The 17,961-nt window shown below is 54.7% G+C and overlaps 1 protein-coding gene across 1 annotated transcript in view; it reads left to right on the top strand.

The window, feature by feature from the left end:
- The window catches only part of RET (ret proto-oncogene), a 69,169-nt gene extending 53,676 nt beyond the window's left edge, over nt 1–15,493 (top strand). The window contains exons 12-20 of the mRNA XM_037804736.1: nt 186–333; nt 2,031–2,138; nt 3,318–3,532; nt 4,600–4,722; nt 7,138–7,208; nt 8,329–8,466; nt 9,960–10,059; nt 11,584–11,731; nt 13,082–15,493. Coding sequence (XP_037660664.1) covers nt 186–333; nt 2,031–2,138; nt 3,318–3,532; nt 4,600–4,722; nt 7,138–7,208; nt 8,329–8,466; nt 9,960–10,059; nt 11,584–11,731; nt 13,082–13,239 — 1,209 coding nt within the window. The 3' untranslated portion in view covers nt 13,240–15,493. The remainder of the gene's footprint in view (nt 1–185; nt 334–2,030; nt 2,139–3,317; nt 3,533–4,599; nt 4,723–7,137; nt 7,209–8,328; nt 8,467–9,959; nt 10,060–11,583; nt 11,732–13,081) is intronic.
- The last annotated feature ends 2,468 nt before the right edge of the window (nt 15,494–17,961 follow it).

Raw genomic sequence — 17,961 nt, 5'->3', positions numbered from 1 at the left:
GCAGGGCTGGCAACCCCATGCTGGGCGCCCAGCGGCCCAGCGGCTCTGGGGTCAGGGGCACCCCTCACGCTGTGGGGTCCCGCCTTCTGCAGAAGTGGAGCGCTTGTGTGTGCACTCCGCTTCTTCCTTTCCTGTCACTCTTGCCATCTCTCCCTGTCCTCACCCCTCCTTCAACTCCGATGCAGGAGGATCCAAAGTGGGAATTTCCGCGGAAGAACTTGGTGCTTGGGAAGACTCTGGGAGAAGGTGAATTTGGAAAAGTGGTCAAGGCGACCGCCTTCCGCCTCAAAGGCAAAGCGGGCTACACCACGGTGGCCGTGAAGATGCTGAAAGGTACTGGGCCCCAGCCCACCAGGTGTTTGTCACGCACACCAGTGAGGACCCTGCTTCCTGCCACCTCGGCCACCGGCTGTAGCGGAGTCCACCCCGACAGTCCCAGGGCCAATGGCTGGCCCAGGGCCCCCCCCACACACACATGCCACAGGAGCCCCTCCCCGGCCAGGCTGCCCCCATTGCACATGTAGTGGCCTGGGTGGTCCCTGGAGAAGCAGGGCAGGGACTTTCCTCTCCATGGAAGGCTCTAGAATGGTGCTGCTTCTGCACCAATGTCAGAGGCAGATTCAAGTTTTTAAAAAATTAAAAAACTCTTTGGGTTTTTAACTACAGTTCCCCCAGCCCATGCTGCTCTCTTCCCTTACTCCAAGCCAAGCCTCTGCCGGGGTCTGGGCAAAGAGCCGCCTGTAAGGGTCAGCATCTGGGAGGCCTCCTGGGTGGGGGCACACCTCCCCGGTTACCCTGACGTCTCACTCCCCTCGCCTTGTCCTCCGGCCTCCCGAGCACATGCACCATGCTTCTGAGAATTTGGGGTGCAGCCCCAGCAGGGGTTCAGGGCAGAGGGGCTTGGTACAGCCAGTCGGGTTGCTGCAACAGCTGCAGGCACCTCTAGGCGTGTACCCACCAGGCCCCTCAGACTGGGATGGGCCCCACATCCAGAGGCCCTATACCCTGAGGCAGGCAGTGGGGGTGGGGTGCACAGTGAGACACCCCCCCCCCCCGGGTTCCAGGTGCACCCGAGCACTAGCTCCGCCCACCAGTTGTGGCCCAAAAAGGGCCCAACACTAACAAGTTTGGAGGACACAGGTAGCACGCAGCTGCCAGGTGGGGATGGGGGGTCCATGGACCAAGGAGACCCTTTAACCATCAGCTTCTGACTCTCAAGTGCCTGGGGCAGCTGGAGCTCAGCTCTGCCCCCTGGAGGCGTGTGCCCAGCATGGCACAGGGGCATTCCGAGAAGTCCGCATGAGATGCCCGCATGGGGGGGCACGCACCGCTTGCAGTGAGACTTTTGTAAGCAACTGTGCGAGTTACTGAAAAGTCCCACATCAGATGTCCACATCTGCACCTAGCAGGCAAGGCCACTTTATTTTAGGTGCTTTCCTGTTTGGCTTCCAGTGGCAATTAATGGAAAGCACCAGTTAGAGCTTGGCTCTGAGCGTGAGTGCCACCCCGTGAGTGGCACATCCACTGAAGGCCCAGCTTGACAACGTCCCTGCCTCCAAGGAGGTGCCCCACAAAGGCTCTGGGTGGCCCGTCTCAGACAAGGAGCATGGGAACGAGAAACCTCCAGAGGGCTGTGTGGGGTTCTCCTTGGCAGACTCCCCACCCTCCTGACCGCTCTCACTGCTGAAGGCTGGGTCAGGAGTGTTTGGGGACATTGGGGAGTCCCCTCACCTTGCCAGAAGGATTAGTTGCCAGGGCAGAGGAGGTGTCTGAACTGTGCCCCCGTTCCAGCCCTAGACAGCTGTCTGCGGGATGGTCTGCTCCTCGGGGTTCCTACTCCCCAGGGACAGATGAGGCCCTGTCGACTGTCCTCTGGGCTCAGAGAAGCCCCAGCAGCTTCTGCTTGGAGGGCGTTGGTCTGAACCCAGAAATAGCACGGAACCCGAGTCTATCCCCCACCTGTAGTGGTAGTGAACGGGGCTGCCAGCAGGGATCCGTGGGCCACCTGCTCTATTTGCCCTGCATTTCAGAGAATGCCTCCCCCAGCGAGCTGCGGGACCTGCTGTCCGAATTCAACCTCCTGAAGCAGGTCAACCACCCCCACGTCATCAAGCTGTACGGCGCCTGCAGCCAGGATGGTAAGGCCCGTGGGCCTTGGTGTACCTCCCTGTCCTCCTCTCACCCTCCTTCCCCGAGATGACTCCTGGCCTCCAGCCTGCTGCCTGCCGTGTTGGCCGGCCAGGGGGGCCTGCTCTCCTTTCCGACTTCTGGGTTTAGGTGGCATGTACCAAAGAGAGGGCACTGCCAGGGCCTGCCATGGGAAGACAGGCAGCCAGTCGGCACCTCTGCTTGGAGCAGCTGCTCCGTGGCTCCCGGGTGTTCCTGGGTGCTCACAGCAGCTGGCACCACCACTCCAGGCCCAGCATCCAGATCCGGGGAGCTCCGGGGAGCAGCGATGCTCCCTCGGCTCCCACTGTGTCCTGGGCACACTGGGACTCCCAGGGCCCCCACTGCCTGCCCCGTGTGGAGGGGATTGGCTCCGTTTCTCAGATCAGGACACAGGTCAGAGAGGCGACAGTGACCACTTGCTCCCTTGGCTTTCCAAACCTGCTCTGCCGCCCTGGGGCCCCTCCCTGAGCTGTGACACCCATCTCCCCAGAACTGGCGTGACGTCCATGGGCCTCACAAACTGACCTCCTGGTGATGCAGAGGGCCCAGGGCCACTGGTCAGCCACCAGCAGGGTGGGGCCCAAGCAGAGAGCATTGTGTGGGGTCAGGGAGCCACTGGGCCAAGCTGTGGTATCTCGGTGGCTTGGGCAGCACTGATCTCAAGGGGGTCACCTCCCTTGGTCAGTCCCAGGAGGGGACCCTGCGGAGTGCCAGCAATGTAAGAGCGAACAGTGGCTGTCCTCACGCTCCCTCAGCGCTTCTGGCCATGTACTGGTTGTAGCGGGAGGCAGGGCCACACTGTCTCCTGGCCGCCCTTTCCCCAGAGCTGGCCTGACTTCCATGCACCCAGAGCCCTCGCGGGCCTCGTCTGTCACGGTCAGGGGGCTGCAGCGCATACCCTGGCGTGGGCATGGTGGCCTTGCCTACGGCCCCTCCTTTCCTGCCCAGGGCCCCGTCCCTCCCCAGGCCACGCCCCCTGCTCTAGTCTGTGCCCCCACCCACAGCCCCACCACTGCCTCAGGCCCCGCCCACAGCCCTGCCTCTCTGGCCCGCATCCCCGCCCCTCTGGCCCAGAGCCCCGCCCCCTGCCCTGGCCGCAGCCCCGCCCCTCCCAGGCCCCACCCCGCCTCACCACCCCCTCCCCGCAGGGCCGCTCCTGCTCATCGTGGAGTACGCCAAGTACGGCTCCCTGCGGGGCTTCCTGCGCGAGAGCCGCAAGGTGGGGCCGGGCTACGTGGGCGGCGGGGGCGGCCGCAACTCCAGCTACCTGGACAACCCTGACGAGCGCGCGCTGACCATGGGCGACCTCATCTCCTTCGCCTGGCAGATCTCCCGCGGCATGCAGTACCTGGCCGAGATGAAGGTGCGCTCGCGGGCGCCACCCCCGGCCCAGGCCACCCCCCACCCCCTCCTCCCATCCCCCCACCCATCTTCACCTCCCATCCACCCACCCCCTCCTCCCATCCACCCACCCATCCTCACCTCCCATCCACCCACCCCCTCCTCCCATCCACCCACCCATCCTCACCTCCTATCCCACCCCCTCCTCCCATCCCCCCACACCCATCTCCCATCCCCCACCCATCCTCACCTCCCACCCCCCACCCCCTCATCCCACCCATCGTCACCTCCCATCCCCCACCCCCTCCTCACACCCCTCACCCCCCTCCTCCCATCCCCCCACCCATCCTCACCTCCCATCCCTCCCACCCCCATCTCCCATCCCCCCACACCCATCTCCCATCCCCCACCCATCCTCACCTCCCACCCCCCACCCCCTCCTCCCATCCACCCACCCATCGTCACCTCCCATCCCCCACCCCCTCCTCACACCCCCCACGCCCCTCCTCCCATCCCCCCACCCATCCTCACCTCCCATCCCTCCCACCTCCTCCTCCCATCCCCCCACACCCATCTCCCATCCCCCACCCATCCTCACCTCCCATCCCCCCACCCCCTCCTCCCATCCACCCACCCATCGTCACCTCCCATCCCCACCCCCTCCTCACACCCCCCACGCCCCCTCCATCCCCACCCATCCTCACCTCCCATTCCTCCCACCACCTCCTCCCATCCCCGCATACCCATCTCCCATCCCCCACCCATCCTCACCTCCCACCCCCACCCCCTCCTCCCATCCCCCTACCCCCTCTTCCCATCCACCCACCCCTTCCTCCCATCCACCCACCCATCGTCACCTCCCATCCCCCACCCCCTCCTCCCATTCCCCCACACATCCTCACCTCCCATCCCTCCCATCCCCTCCTTCCATCCCCCCCACACCCATCTCCCATCCCCCACCCATCCTCACCTCCCACCCCCCACCTTCTCCTCCCATCCCCCTACCCATCCTCACCTCCCAGCCCCACCCCCACCCCGCGCCCCAGGCAGCCTGCGCTGAGGATGCCCTTGGGCTCTGCCTCCTCCTAGCTCGTGCACCGAGACCTGGCCGCCAGGAACGTCCTGGTAGCCGAGGGCCGGAAGATGAAGATCTCGGACTTCGGCCTGTCCCGAGACGTCTACGAGGAGGATTCCTACGTTAAGAGAAGCAAGGTACCCCATGGCGGGGGCGCTGGCCTGACAGTGGTCACGGGGCACCCGTGGACCAGTGCCTTGGGAACCTCGGGAAAAGATAAGGCAGGTTTTTAAAATATGAAACCCAGCCTGTCCCCAAGTCCGTCCACGACGCTCCCAGTGTAATTCTCCCCAGTGCACCTGCAGGCCTGAGGTTCGCAGATTTCTTGTTTTAAACCACTGTCGGCTCTGAAGGTCACTGAATGCTGCCAAAATAGCCTCGCCTACCCCTGCTCCACCCACCCCCACCCCCAGCTGCCATCTCCCTCTTGCAGAGAAAAGGGCCCAGAGGGAGGAGGGCAGCATTCGCTGCAGAAAGGAAGAAGGCTCTGCAGGGGGTGGGTTCCCCTGGCTGCTGAGTTTGGGAAATGCCTGGGCAACCCAGGAGACAAGAGCCCAGAAACACCGGTTAGGGTTCTCAGGAGCATTGTCCAAGTCTGTGAAACCGCGGTTAGTCATCTGGGGAAACCATGGCTCCTTGCCGTGTTCCCATTGCTGGTGGCATTTTCCCTGGCATTTCTCCCTGGCCCTCTTCGGCCCCCTCCTGCAGTCTCCCGGTGACAGCTGTGGCCTCAGCCAGGTGGGCAGATTCACAGCACCATCCAAGGGTCCCTCCTAGCCAGGTGTCCACATCCCACGGTGCTGTACCCAGAGGTGGTTGCTTGAACTTTAAAAAAAAGAATTCAGCCTCGTACAGCCCAGCTTTGCTGTAGGGGTAGGGACAAACAGTTTTTGTTGCCAGAGGTTGGGAGGATGATGTTTCACTTCTTCTGGGGTTTCCGTTGTGGCTGCTTGTGTCAGAGCTGCAGAAGGGGAAGTGGGGATGGCCGCTCCCCACACCCCTGAGGGTGTGGAAAAGTCCTGTGGCCGCTCTGCTGCTGCCAGCACCGGGGTGGTCCCCTGCGTCAGGGACTGGAGACGTGCGGCGTGTCCTCCACCAGGGCCCAGGGCCCGTGGCTCCACAGGCAGCCTCGTTAGCAACAGAGCCTGGAGAAACAAGCACCCATCTTAAGGACACGAATCCTAAAGAATGTTCATTTGAAACTTCTGATTTTTAGATGATTTCAGACTTGCAGGAGAGTTTCAAAAATAACACAAAACCAGTAGAGAGAACTGCAACTTACACACCCTCCAGACACCCTGCTCCAACAACTTTTAACATCTTACCGCGTTTAGGTTTTTTTTTTCTTTTTCTGTTTTTTTATTTCTTTACTTCTTCAATCTAATAATCTCATTTGTTTATTTTCTAAACATCAGAGAGTATGTTGTATACATCATGCTCCTTGAACCATTAATACTTCCACTAATGTTCCAGAAGAACGAGGATATTTACTTATGTCACCACCTTAAGCACATTTATCAAGTTCAAGGAGTTTGAGATTGAGATAAAGCTTGCAGTCTGTGTTCCAGTCTCTGATTGTCCCAATAACGTCCTTTGGGGCATTTTCTCCCTCATTAGATCCAGTCCAGGCTCAGGCATGACATTTAGTTAATTGCCATTGTCTCTTTAGTCTCTAGAGAATGTTTCTAAGTGAAAGAAGTTACAGTAAATGTTGCTCTAAACCCAATACATGCGCAGTTTTTTATTGATTATTGTCTTAAGACTTACCACTCGAGAAGCGATTTCTCCTGCTGCATTGGAGTCAGGTCCGCCCCCTGCCCGGCACCCCTTTGGCAGGATGCTGGAGGGCTCGGGGAAGGGTGTGGAAAGCCAGTGTGTGCCCTCAGAAGAGCCTCTCAGTGTCCTTCGCGTTGGAAGCTCCTTGGGGAGATGGAGGATGTTGGTTTCCCAAACACAGTGGGCCTCGGAACTGCTGGGGGAGACTGCACTGGACAGAATTTTTTTTTTTTCCCGTCGAATTCTTGAAATTTGGATGTTTTTTACTGGTTTGGTTTGGTGCGGGCACAGTGTGGGAGAGGCGGTAGCCCCAGCGTCTTCCCTAGCAGTGGATGAGGAGGACGTTGTTGCCTCTGAGTTCCTCGCGGCCACTTTCTAGCCCCTCCGTGGGAGCGTCAGGAGTAGACGGGGGTGTCAGGCCCACCTAGGGTGAGGAAGGCCTGCTCTGCACCGCTCAGAGGGTTCTGGAACCTTCCGGTCTCTGGCGTGAAGGGGCCTGGGCTTGTTTCCTGTGGATCTAATGGCGATGTGGTGCTATGTGGCTGTGGGGGAACGGGCCAGCCAGCCACCTCTTCTTACCCGACGTGTCGGCAGGCTCACTCGTACAGTGATCCGGGGCCTGCTGCCACTACGTGGATTCTGGGTGCCGTGACTCGGCTCTCACCCGGAGCAGAAGTGCCAAGGCATGGCTGCCAACCCCCTCCCCTCCCGGTGCCCCAGGACTCCCTTCCCTGGTCAGAATGACAGTCACCGTTTTCCTCCTACTCCCTCTGTAGGGTCGGATCCCGGTCAAATGGATGGCGATCGAGTCCCTCTTTGATCACATCTACACCACCCAGAGTGACGTGTAAGTGTGGGCCCAGTCCCCCGACATGGGTGACGGGTGGTGGCTGCGTGTGCATGGTGGGCCGTGGGGACAGTGCTGGCCCCAGGGGTTCTCAGCCCCCGGTCAGCCATCAGTGACCCCCAAGCCGAGGGGCATCGAGCATTCATTCAGCCGGTGGTTGGGTGGAGTGCACAAATGGTGGGTGGGGCCAGTGGCTTCTGACCCATCTCCTCCCCACTCCCCTCCCTTCCCGGCGTCTTACCCGACAGTCCCCTCCCTGTGGGCCCCGAGCCTGGGGCCAGGCGTGGGGACCCCAGGGCTGGAGGCTGGTGTGCCCCAAGGTGCCTCCAGGGGGGAACCAAGGCTCAGTTCTCCAGGTCAAACAAGACCGATGTTTCTCACAAATGCAACACACTGGTTTCTCAGGTGTTCTGTAAGCAACAGACCCGCATATCTTTAATGGTGTGGGCTGTGGAAAAGCAGTCTTCAAACAATTTGGAAGTAACGTATGTACTGGCTATGGGAGAATTGGAAAATGCATAGAAAATATAATAGAGACTAGACGTTGCTTAAATTGTACCACCCATAAGTGATGACTGCTGGTACACAAAGGCACGGCCTTCTAGCATTTTCTGTGGTGCATATGTATACTCTTTATTAGCTAAGTGGGCTCGTATAATACGTACTGTTGTGGGGCATGATTTTGTTCTCACTTAACAGTAAATTTGTTCCCAGAGTTCAATATTTTTCTTTGGCAATTCTTTTATTAAGATTTTATGAAGATTTTGAAACAAATAGAAAAGACATATAAAGGATTGTTTAGGGAACCCTCAAGCCTTGGGCTTACCTTTTCCCCACCTCTCCACCCCCAGCCCGTGGTGACATTACAACATGGTCACACTGGGGGTCAGCAGGGCACATCACCCGGGCCCCAGGCTGGACATCAGGAGGCCTTGTCTGTGCATCACCCGGCCCAGGCTGCAGCCCCCGAGCACGGCTGCCTCGCGGCAGACACTGGCCCCACTGCCCCTTCTCCAGGCCCTGCGCGGGCTGGAGGCCACTGGGTTTGCAGTGGGTAGACACTCTGGGCAGGCCGCGGCCACAGCCCCACGGAGCCACTCCCCATCCACTTGCCTCGCAGGTGGTCCTTCGGTGTCCTGCTGTGGGAGATTGTGACCCTGGGGGGCAACCCCTACCCTGGGATCCCACCCGAGCGACTCTTCAACCTCCTGAAGACCGGCTACCGAATGGAGCGCCCCGACAACTGCAGCGAGGAGATGTGAGCAAGTTGCCCTGTGCCCCGCGGCTGGGTTGGGAGAGGAGGGGCTCCTGCACTCAGTCCCCACCCCACCCCACATTCCTAAGCAGCCCTGGGGTGTTGGCCCGGGTGAGCCAGGCCCTGGGGAGTCCCAGGTCAGAGTCTGATGGGGAAGACTCAGCAAACCACCATTGCTCGTGACAGTGGATGGGGGCAAGGTGGGCTCCCTGGGGGCGGAGCATAAAGAATGAAGGGGATCCGGGTCAGTGGGCTTGCAGTGGGAGAGCCAAGGGCACCTAAAGCCCATAGCACGCTCCGGGGAAGAGCAGACAACTCAGAAGGGCCCAGTGGGCCCACTCGGCCGTGCCTGTGACAAGGCTCAGAGGCAGACAGGGGCCTCCCAGGGCAGATGGAGGGTGCAGTGACAGTATCTCCCTGCCATCACCGTCTCTAGGAAGACGGCAGTACACAGAGACCTGCCTCACTAATCCTTCCGGAAAGGTGCAGGGACTCCCCCGTAGCCCCACACGCCCCTGGCCAAGCTCTGGCAGTGGCAGGGGCCAGGAGGCAGGTGGAGCATCAGCCAATGAATGTCCCTCGCTGCCACCGCCCCTTGTCTCCGAGGGGCACCCAAGAGCCTTCATGCTGTGTCTCCTTGGAGGCACAGATGCCCCGTTGGTTCACTCTGCAGCGTCTCTTGAGCCCTCCCTGCCGGGCTCGGGCCACATAGGGGAACATGAGGTTGGGCAGACCTGGCCATCTGGGGAAGGTGCAGACGTGTACAGCAGGTGTCTTTTGCAAAAGTTTTCTGTTTTGTTTTCTGCATCCTGGCTTAGATGCTGGGGGTCCAAGTAAACAAGATAGGCACATCTCCCGCCCTCAGGGTGTTCACGTGGTGGTTTCATCCTGACGTGAACACATTTGTGAACACATTTACTCCGCGTTGTGATGGCTTTAGACCCCAAAAGCAGGATGCCTGATCAGGCCACTTGCAGTAATACAATTTAACATCAGTGTATTGCTTGGGCAAAACCTCTGAGGTCTGTGATTGTGGCGCTTTCTAAAGAAAAATAAAACCGATGCCAAGAGACTCGGCCTTGGTAGAACATTGCGGAGAAGCAGCCAGAAAGATGATGCACCTGCTCCTTTTGGCTTGGTACCCTCTGTCTTTCATAAGAGACTTGGGGACTGGCATTCCCGCCGTGGCCACCACAGTGGGTACAGCTCCCAGTCAGCTGTTTCCCAGGCTCTTTGAAAGGGAGATGAAAATGAACCCTTCTTCGGGGTGGGATGTTAAGCAGATGCTGGCGCTCCACAGCCCCGGTGAGCTCACAGGCCCGGAACCCAGTGGGGCTAAAGGAGGTGCCAGCAATGCAGAAACAGCTTTGGAGCTGCGAACTCAGGGCTTGGGGCTGGGTGCAGAGGCTGTGGTGGGGGGTACCTCTGGAGCCCTGGCCTTGCTGGATGGTCACCTCTGCATCTGCTCTCTGTCCCACCCCACCCCGCCTCCCCAGGTATGGCCTGATGCTGCAGTGCTGGAAGCAGGAGCCAGACAAGAGGCCCGTGTTTGCCGACATCAGCAAAGACCTGGAGAAGATGATGGTGAAGAGCAGAGTGAGTGCCTGGGGCTGACTTCCCGGGAGCCAGCCTCCCATGGGCTGAGTGTGACAGTTCGGGGATTTTGGCATCCCCTCGGAGTGGGCGTAGACACTGGGTCTAGGCACGTGGGGTGCCCAGTGCTGGGGCAGAGCTGGGCTGTGCCAGGGCGTCCTTGCCCCCTTCGGAGGGAAGACTTCACTCTGTCCCCTGGGGGCAGGCAGCCCCCCAAACCCTTCTTTGGGAGCTGGGCCATCAGGCTTCCTTTCAAACAGTGACTTTTAAGAAGAGCTCCCCCCAAACAGTGGGGGAGGAAGGTGTTCCAAAGCCAAGTGAAATCATCTTCAACCACGGAACATGAGAAAGTAGAGCCGCCATGGGTGTCCTAAACTCAGATGCTCTGAGGGGCCTGGCTGGGGGTGGTGGGGTCTGGCAAAGGCACCAGCCCCTTCTCAAGGGCCCCTTGTGCTAGCCACACGAGGCCCGCCAGACCGTCTGAATTCTGAAAGACGGAGTGCTCAGTCCCCTGGTTTTTAACGTTAGCAGCTCATTTAAAATTTAAAACCCCATGTGGGCCAAACCAAACATGTCAGAGGGGCCAGGTTCAGCCCAGGGGCCTGCAGTCTGTAATTCAGTCAGTCGGTGAGAAAGTCAGCACATTTTCAGTGCATGCCACATCCTGGCTTAGATGCTGCGGGTTTCAAGTAAAGACGACGGGTATGGGGCCCGCCCTCACAGTGCTCACATGGCAGTTTCATCCTGACGTGAAACGTTTACTCAGCGTCACGATGGCGTCAGACCCTGAAAGCAGGATGCCTGATTAGGCCCCTTGCAGTACAGTTTAACATCAGCGCGTTGCTTGGGCCAAATCTCTGAGGCCTGTGATTGCAGGACTATCTAAAGAAAAATAAAAACCGATGCTGAGAGACCCGGCCTTGCTAGAACATTGCAGAGCAGCAGCCAGAAAGAAGCACAAACTGCTCTTTACACGCTTAACCAGGGCCAAAGAAGCGGTAGGCATGCGTGGCTTGCTGGGCTTGGGCACCGAAGCCCAGGGCGGCGGCGTCTGTAAAACGGTCCCCCGGCACCAAGAGCCCTGAGGATGCCGCAGTGTTGTAGATGGTGTGGGGTTCTGGGGGAGAGGGGCCGCTGCCTGGCAGGTCCCTGGAGGCCGGAGCGCTTCGTATCTCAAGGAGCAGAGATGCCACCCGCTCATCCAGGACCTGAGTTTCTGAACCCGAGAGGGTTGCCTGGTGTCCGTCCTGGAGGAGGTGTGGAGGCGGCCGAGCAGGGGCTGATGGTGGCTGCGTTTCCAGCCCTGGAGGAGCTGATCCTTGGGGAAGGGTCAGAATAGGGCATTCGCAGGAGGGAGCTCTGCAGGCTCAGGGAGAGGTGGAGGGGGCGGCCGGGAGCAAGGACAGGAGGCTGGGGGCGTGCGGGGTCTGGACGGGCTGGTCAGAGACGCACCGGGTGGGTGCGCGGGCCACAGGCCTCCGCAGCTGGGGACCTGGCTCCAGTGACCAGGCCACCTCTCGCCCCCAGGACTACCTGGACCTGGCGGCGTCTACCCCATCGGACTCCCTGCTGTACGATGACGCTCTCTCCGAAGAGGAGACGCCCCTGGTGGACTGCGACAGCGCTCCCCTCCCTCGCACCCTCCCTTCCACATGGATTGAAAACAAACTCTATGGTAGAATTTCACATGCCTTTACTCGGTTCTAGCGCCACACAGCCTGACCTGTCCTCCCACTCTGTAATGCTTTTTTTCCAAGAGCGTTTCTGGCCTGAGTGAGAAACCAAAGTCTGCTCCGAAGCCTTTTTATTTGTACGTGTCTGACTGTGCATCGGGTTTCTATTTAGGCGTTTGGCAACTATGTGTTTTTTTTTAAAAGGATGTGAAAATAAGTGGAATTCTCAATCCATCCAGAAACTCCAGGCCACAAAGGAGAAAAAGTCAGGGCAGTATATCTCAGGGGATATTGAAAAAAAAGGATTACTAAGTCATTGGGGGGGAGGTGGTGGGGTTCTCAAGTAACTGTACTTATAAGTTAATACTCGGGGAAATTTCCCAGATTTGGGGAGGCATTTGGTTTAGAAAGGAAGCAGCCACCGCCTGGCCCAGCCTCCTGGGCAGGGGACCCCCAGAAGGCACCTGCAGGCCCGTGTCCGGGGGCAGGAGGGTGTGCGGGGCAGGGGCAGAGGATCCTCTTGGGAGAACGCCCGCGGACTGCTGTTTTCACATCCTTTGCATTACCTACCATGATGACGACTGCCGTCTGTGACATCAGTGCTAAAAGCTGGAGCAAATGCTTTAATTTAAAAGAATGTAGTCTGTGCTGGTGAAGTCATGAGATGGACAGTAAATACGGTTCTTGCCAAAACTCCTCTTTTTGTCTTCAGTGACACATTTGAGATTTTTTTTTTTTTTTCTGTTTCCTAACTTCATTGCCGATCGTTTCAAAATCTCGGAGTTTATAAAGTATTTTTCAGCGGAGATTGTTCCCCTTTTTTTGCATGCATCCTGAATCAAAGTTTTCTTGCTGGCTTGGGGTCTAGCACTACGTCCCTTTTGTATTTGCAATGCTGTGGGCTCGCCTGCATGCACCCTCCACCCAGAAGGTTCTTTCCACCATGGCAGTGTCTGATGACGGATGAGAAGGCTTCTTAAATTAGGGGACTTTACAGAGCCGAAGATTCCTGTTGCAGTGAGTGGCGTAGTACAGCAGTGTGCTGCTACTTGACACTGCCTTAGAAACGGAGTTAAACAATTCAGCAAACATAGAACCAATCTGAGAGTTTGAAACTCGCTCAGTCAAAATGGGTAGTTTCTGTTTGGTTACATTGACTCAAGAGAGCATGTGACACTTCCCCTAAATAGAACAGTGTTTTGGAGACCAGGAGCACAAAATCATTAAATGTAATTGGCACAGAAACCAGAAGTTTGGTTCCAATGTCAAAGGGAGTTTTGCCAAGGCCTTACTGTCTGCACATGCAGTTTTGGTTCTTGAGTGCAGAACGAATGATCTGTTTTCATTTTTAGGCATGTCAGCCCCGAACTGGCCTGAAGAGAGTCCTGTACCACTCACGAGATTCGATGGCACTAACACGGGGTGTCCGAGATATACCAATGATAGTGTATATGCTAACTGGATGGTTTCACCCTCAGCGGCAAAATTACTGGACAAGTTTGATAGTTAACATTTCTTTGTGAAAGGTAATGGACTCACGAGGGGAAGAAACATGCCAAGACGGGGATCCACTGCCTCCTCCTCTGTGCAGTTTCAAAACCGGCTAAGCCACCATTAAGCACCAAGGTGGCTAACTCATTTTCAGTAGTTTGTTCCAACTGCTTTCCAAAGTGGCTCTCCTCACGGTAGCTGGTGACTTTCCCTATTTGAAAACATATCAAACTGGATCAGAGTTCTAAGTCTAGTGTTTATTTGTTTTTATCCAGTACCCTCCAGAATCCAGTGTTGGTATGTGTTTATCACTAGCCACCGCACACTTGGCTCTCACAAGTGTTGGGTCTGCCCCTTGTGACTACCCTTTGTATAAGAAATTGTACCTGAACTATTTGACTTTTCTGGTTGTCACCAAACACGGCAACAAGATTTACACCTGAAGCACACACACGCAAAAGCAGCAGGAAAACACTGGCCCAAAGTACCTGGACTCGTTTCAGAATCAGACCCAGCAAGATCTTGATAATGTTCTAAAAAGCCTGGCTGAGGGCTGGAGAGGAAGACGGGGACCTCAAGGCAGGCCTCGTCTCAACACGTGAGATCGTGAAAATGTATTTTTAAAACCCCATCTCCTTTTCTTAGGAAGACATTTGATATTTATCATGTTTAAAATGATTCTTAGATTCAGCACAATGGAGAGGTGCGATAGTGTCTTTGCTGTGTGGACATGCGGATGTGAGGGAGGGCGGCTCCCAAGACATGCTTGTCCGCATCACATCCATGGCAGCATCTCGTGGGTTCTGTCGAGTAGTCCCTTCCTCTCTTGAAGAGAACGAGATGGAAGAAAGAGGGCGTTAGACTGGCGTGGACACCAGCCTGAGCATTGCAGAGGGCAGGGACTCAGCTGTTGTAAATCCATCCCCCATCAGTCAGCGTTCCTTGTTCATCCAAAGTAGTCCCCCAATATATGCCCCCCAAATAGTCCCTCTCACACGTTAGAAGCAGGCGGGGCTTGTGCTCAGTTTAATTTGTACCTTATCTGCTTAGTTATCCAAAGGACAGTTTAGCTAGGTATCTGAGAAGTAGCGGAGGTTTGACCAAGGACTGCTACCCCCCGGGTTATACTTTGGGTGTGGAAAAGACAATGTTGGCTCTCATAGAGCTGTGTGAAAAGGCCTGCAGATCAGCCCTTCTCATGTTTGAAATTTGATGCTGCTGTAGCAAGAGATTTTTATTTTTTGTTTCTTAGATTCTGACCGTGACTCATAGCTTCTTGCTGTGCTTCAGGGCTTGTTAGTTGTCACATGCATTCAACACGCTCCTCCAGTCTTGGGTTGGCTCTCGGGGCATCCCCTGGCTGTCCGTCTCCACACAGCGCCCTCTTCTCTGCCTTCACGGGAAAGGGTTACCCAAACACTGCCTGGTCTTCAGATTTAAAACACTGTGATAGGACTTAAACTCATTTTGTGAGAACACTGTATTTTACAGATATTGCACAAAACAGTAAAATGGTGGTATTCCAGCTGGCCAAGAAGGCTTGGATGACTATGTGATGGCGCCTCATTGAGTGTGTGTGTGTGTGTGTGTGTGTGTGTGTGTGTGTGTGTGTGTACACCCATCCAGAGAAAGAGGTGGGACGCACTCACTGGAGCTACGGCGTGGCTTAGGTTCGGTCATTTTTCCAGGTACACTGTGACAAGTTCTTTTGCAAGTGTCTGCAGTCATGGTAAAATTTTCAGTTTTTAGATGTACTCAATGATAGTCTTATTAAATACAGAAATAAGGATAAGCTCTGTCAAATTACTAAAAATGCCTATTCAGTAAGTGTGAATGAATGTAGCTTTTTTGTTCTCGGTAGGGATGAGAAACCCAGCATCTAAAAGGCTGACCCAGGGATGGGGACTTAGCCCATGACTAATTATCTCGTTGTCTATTCCTGAGTTATAAAAACATCCACATTTATCAGTCCTCTCAGACAGAATTTTCCTTTGCATATATGTTATTAAGTATTACAGAGTATTACATAGCAATGTTAGTTATTGAAATTTGTAAAACATATTTATGGAAGGTTATTAAACTATACCATGCCGATTTGTTTTTGTAATCAAGGTGACTAAGAAAACAATTTGAGTTATGTAAATAAAATTATGTATCGTGAAATGTGTTAATTTATTCTTTTTAAACTTCCTAGTTGGGACATCAGATTTTGATGTGGCAACATAAAGATTAAATATCACAAATCGGTTATAGTAGCCACCATGTAATTAATAATCGTAGAATGGCCACAGGACTCTTGGTGGTACAGTAAATATTAAAAACTCAGAAGGAAAAGAAAAAACAACTCAGCTTATTCTGTCATTCTGGGGCCTCCTTCCCTGGGATGGGAACCAGAGTCAAGTTTAGGCATTTACATTTCCCTTGTCCTTTGCTTGCTGTTCGTGTCTTGAAGCTGGAGCTGGACAGTTGTGGGGGAGAGAATGGAAAATGCACATTTGTGAATGAAGGTCCATTAGAAATCAGAAGAAAAATTTTGCCCGGAGCCACCATGAAGACTGAAATTCTAAATGCTTATGGTTTATGTCTTCCGGTTGGGTTGGGTTGGGTTGGAATTCTGTAACGTCTCCTCAAATGCCCGGCCAGCACACGCTGTCACCAACAGAAATCAAAAGTTGCAATGAAGGGCACCTTGGATCCTGAGGTCCTGTGTCATTCCTCTTCCAAACAGGGCTGTGGGTGCAGGAAAGAAACATCATTCGAGAGGGTTATTTTCTCCCAGCTTCACCTCAGCACGTTTAGAAACCCAGGCTGAGAATGCTAACACTAAAAGCCCCTTTTTCAAGAGGATAGAACTTCCTTCCAGGAGTGTTTTGTTGTTAGTTTTTGTTTTGATTTTGTGTTTTGTTTCTGTTCTTTTTTAATTTTTTTTTTTAACCAGAGAAGTTGTAGGTTTACAGAAAAATCGTGTAGAAAATACGGCATTCCCGTATCTGCCCCCCCCCCATTATTAACACTTTGCATGAGTGTGGTCCCTTGATTACAATTGAGGAAAGAATATTATAACTACTATTAATTAAAGTCCACAGTTTACCTTGGGGTCCTTTTTCCCCCATGCACCACCCTATTATTAACACCTTGCATTAGTGTGGTACATTTGTCATTTTCTAAAACACATTCTCTGTCAGTTTCCATGAAGGACTTCTTTCCACCCCACAGCCGGTTTATTTGGAGGGAATGGAGTCGAAGACGACATCAAAGAGCAGTGGGGTGGGGGACAAATACTTTCTACAGAAAAGAAAATTAGGTGGGGAAAGCATAATTTGCTCCAGTATAAATAAAGCACTTTATCCCCAGAGAGGCAGGGCAGCAAATAGCTTCCTTCCCCTTCTTTTGGCACAGTCACATGTAGGGTTTCCAGCCATCCTTGCAACTCGAGGGTGCTTCTGGGAGGAGCCAATCCTTACTCTTGTTCCTGGAAAGAATACGTGCATACAGGGTGAGCGTGCACCCCTCATGCCTGGCACCCCCACCCTCGTGGGAGCTTCAGCATGAAGATGGATACGGAGCTGGTTCCTTTGCTCGTGTGTCCTCACAGAAACACCCCTGTCCATGGGGGGCTGTAGACGGCACCCCCATTCCCAACCCCATGGTGGTGGCCTGATGGCTTTCTTAAAACTGTTTAGAGTCTCCCCACCTCTCTAGGCAGATGGGACTCACACGATGGATTGTCTTAGCTGAGAACATAAGAAACCAGAACATGTGTCTGACATTGTGTTTTGCTTTGTTTTTTGGGGGGTCCATGGCTGTGTCTTGCAGCTGAGTCCAGATGGATGGATGACCAACTGCAGCAGGAATAAGCTCCAGATGAGGCAGACATTGTGAATGCCTGAAAGCAATCACGGTTAATCGTTGTGACTCATTTTCTTGAATGCAGTGTAAAGTGACGAGATGTTTTTGCAGATGGCTCTGGGATGTGCTAAATCATAGAACTTGGCCAACCAAGACCTCTCAGCTGAAGCCCAAGCAGGGAAGTCAGTCGCTGCTGCGGCTGCAGTGACCTCAACGTTGCAGGGGACATGGGGCCTGGCATCCCAAAGGGAGCCTTGGCCCAAGAGCACCCCAAGCACTGCCTTCAGGAGCTCTGCATCTTGCAAGGAGACCACTCACCTGCCTCCTCTCAGAGCAATTCAAGTTAAAAGTGTCAGCACGCCAGGTAAGGAAAGGGCTTTCTAAAACCCTGCAGGTCATAATTTTTTTTTTCGTTTTTTGAGAAGGAAAACAATTGCTCTGTTTCCTACATGGGCATTATTTACCATGCAAGCTGTCGATTTCTTGAATAAAAATACAGAGTTCATTTTAAGTGTCCACGCTTTTGTTTATTTTTATCAGTTTTGTAAACAGCAGCAGAGCAAACCATGTAGTTTGTTTTGGGCTGTTATTTGTCCCCTGCATGCCAGTTCTTTTCTACACTTGTCATTTCCTCTGTAGAGCAAAGGGTCTCTGCAGATTGGGAAGCGTCTGGTCCGAGGGAAGGAAGAAGGTAAGGCTGCCGTTTACTCCCACTCAGCTCCTGTCCATCTGCAGTGCATTCTCGGAGTGTCCTCTCTCCCAGCAGGCACAGCACTTGCTCTGTTCATTGTTCCTTTCTTCTGAGAGTTTTCAAGAGCTTGAAACATTAACTGGAAACTCTGTGGTCATGGAGCCTGAAAGGCCAGAGCCCTCAGACTGCCCAGAACCCCTG

The sequence above is a fragment of the Choloepus didactylus genome, chromosome 15 (assembly GCF_015220235.1).
Source record: "Choloepus didactylus isolate mChoDid1 chromosome 15, mChoDid1.pri, whole genome shotgun sequence".
NCBI lineage: Eukaryota > Metazoa > Chordata > Mammalia > Pilosa > Megalonychidae > Choloepus > Choloepus didactylus.
This window is presented reverse-complemented; position numbering and strand designations above follow the sequence as displayed.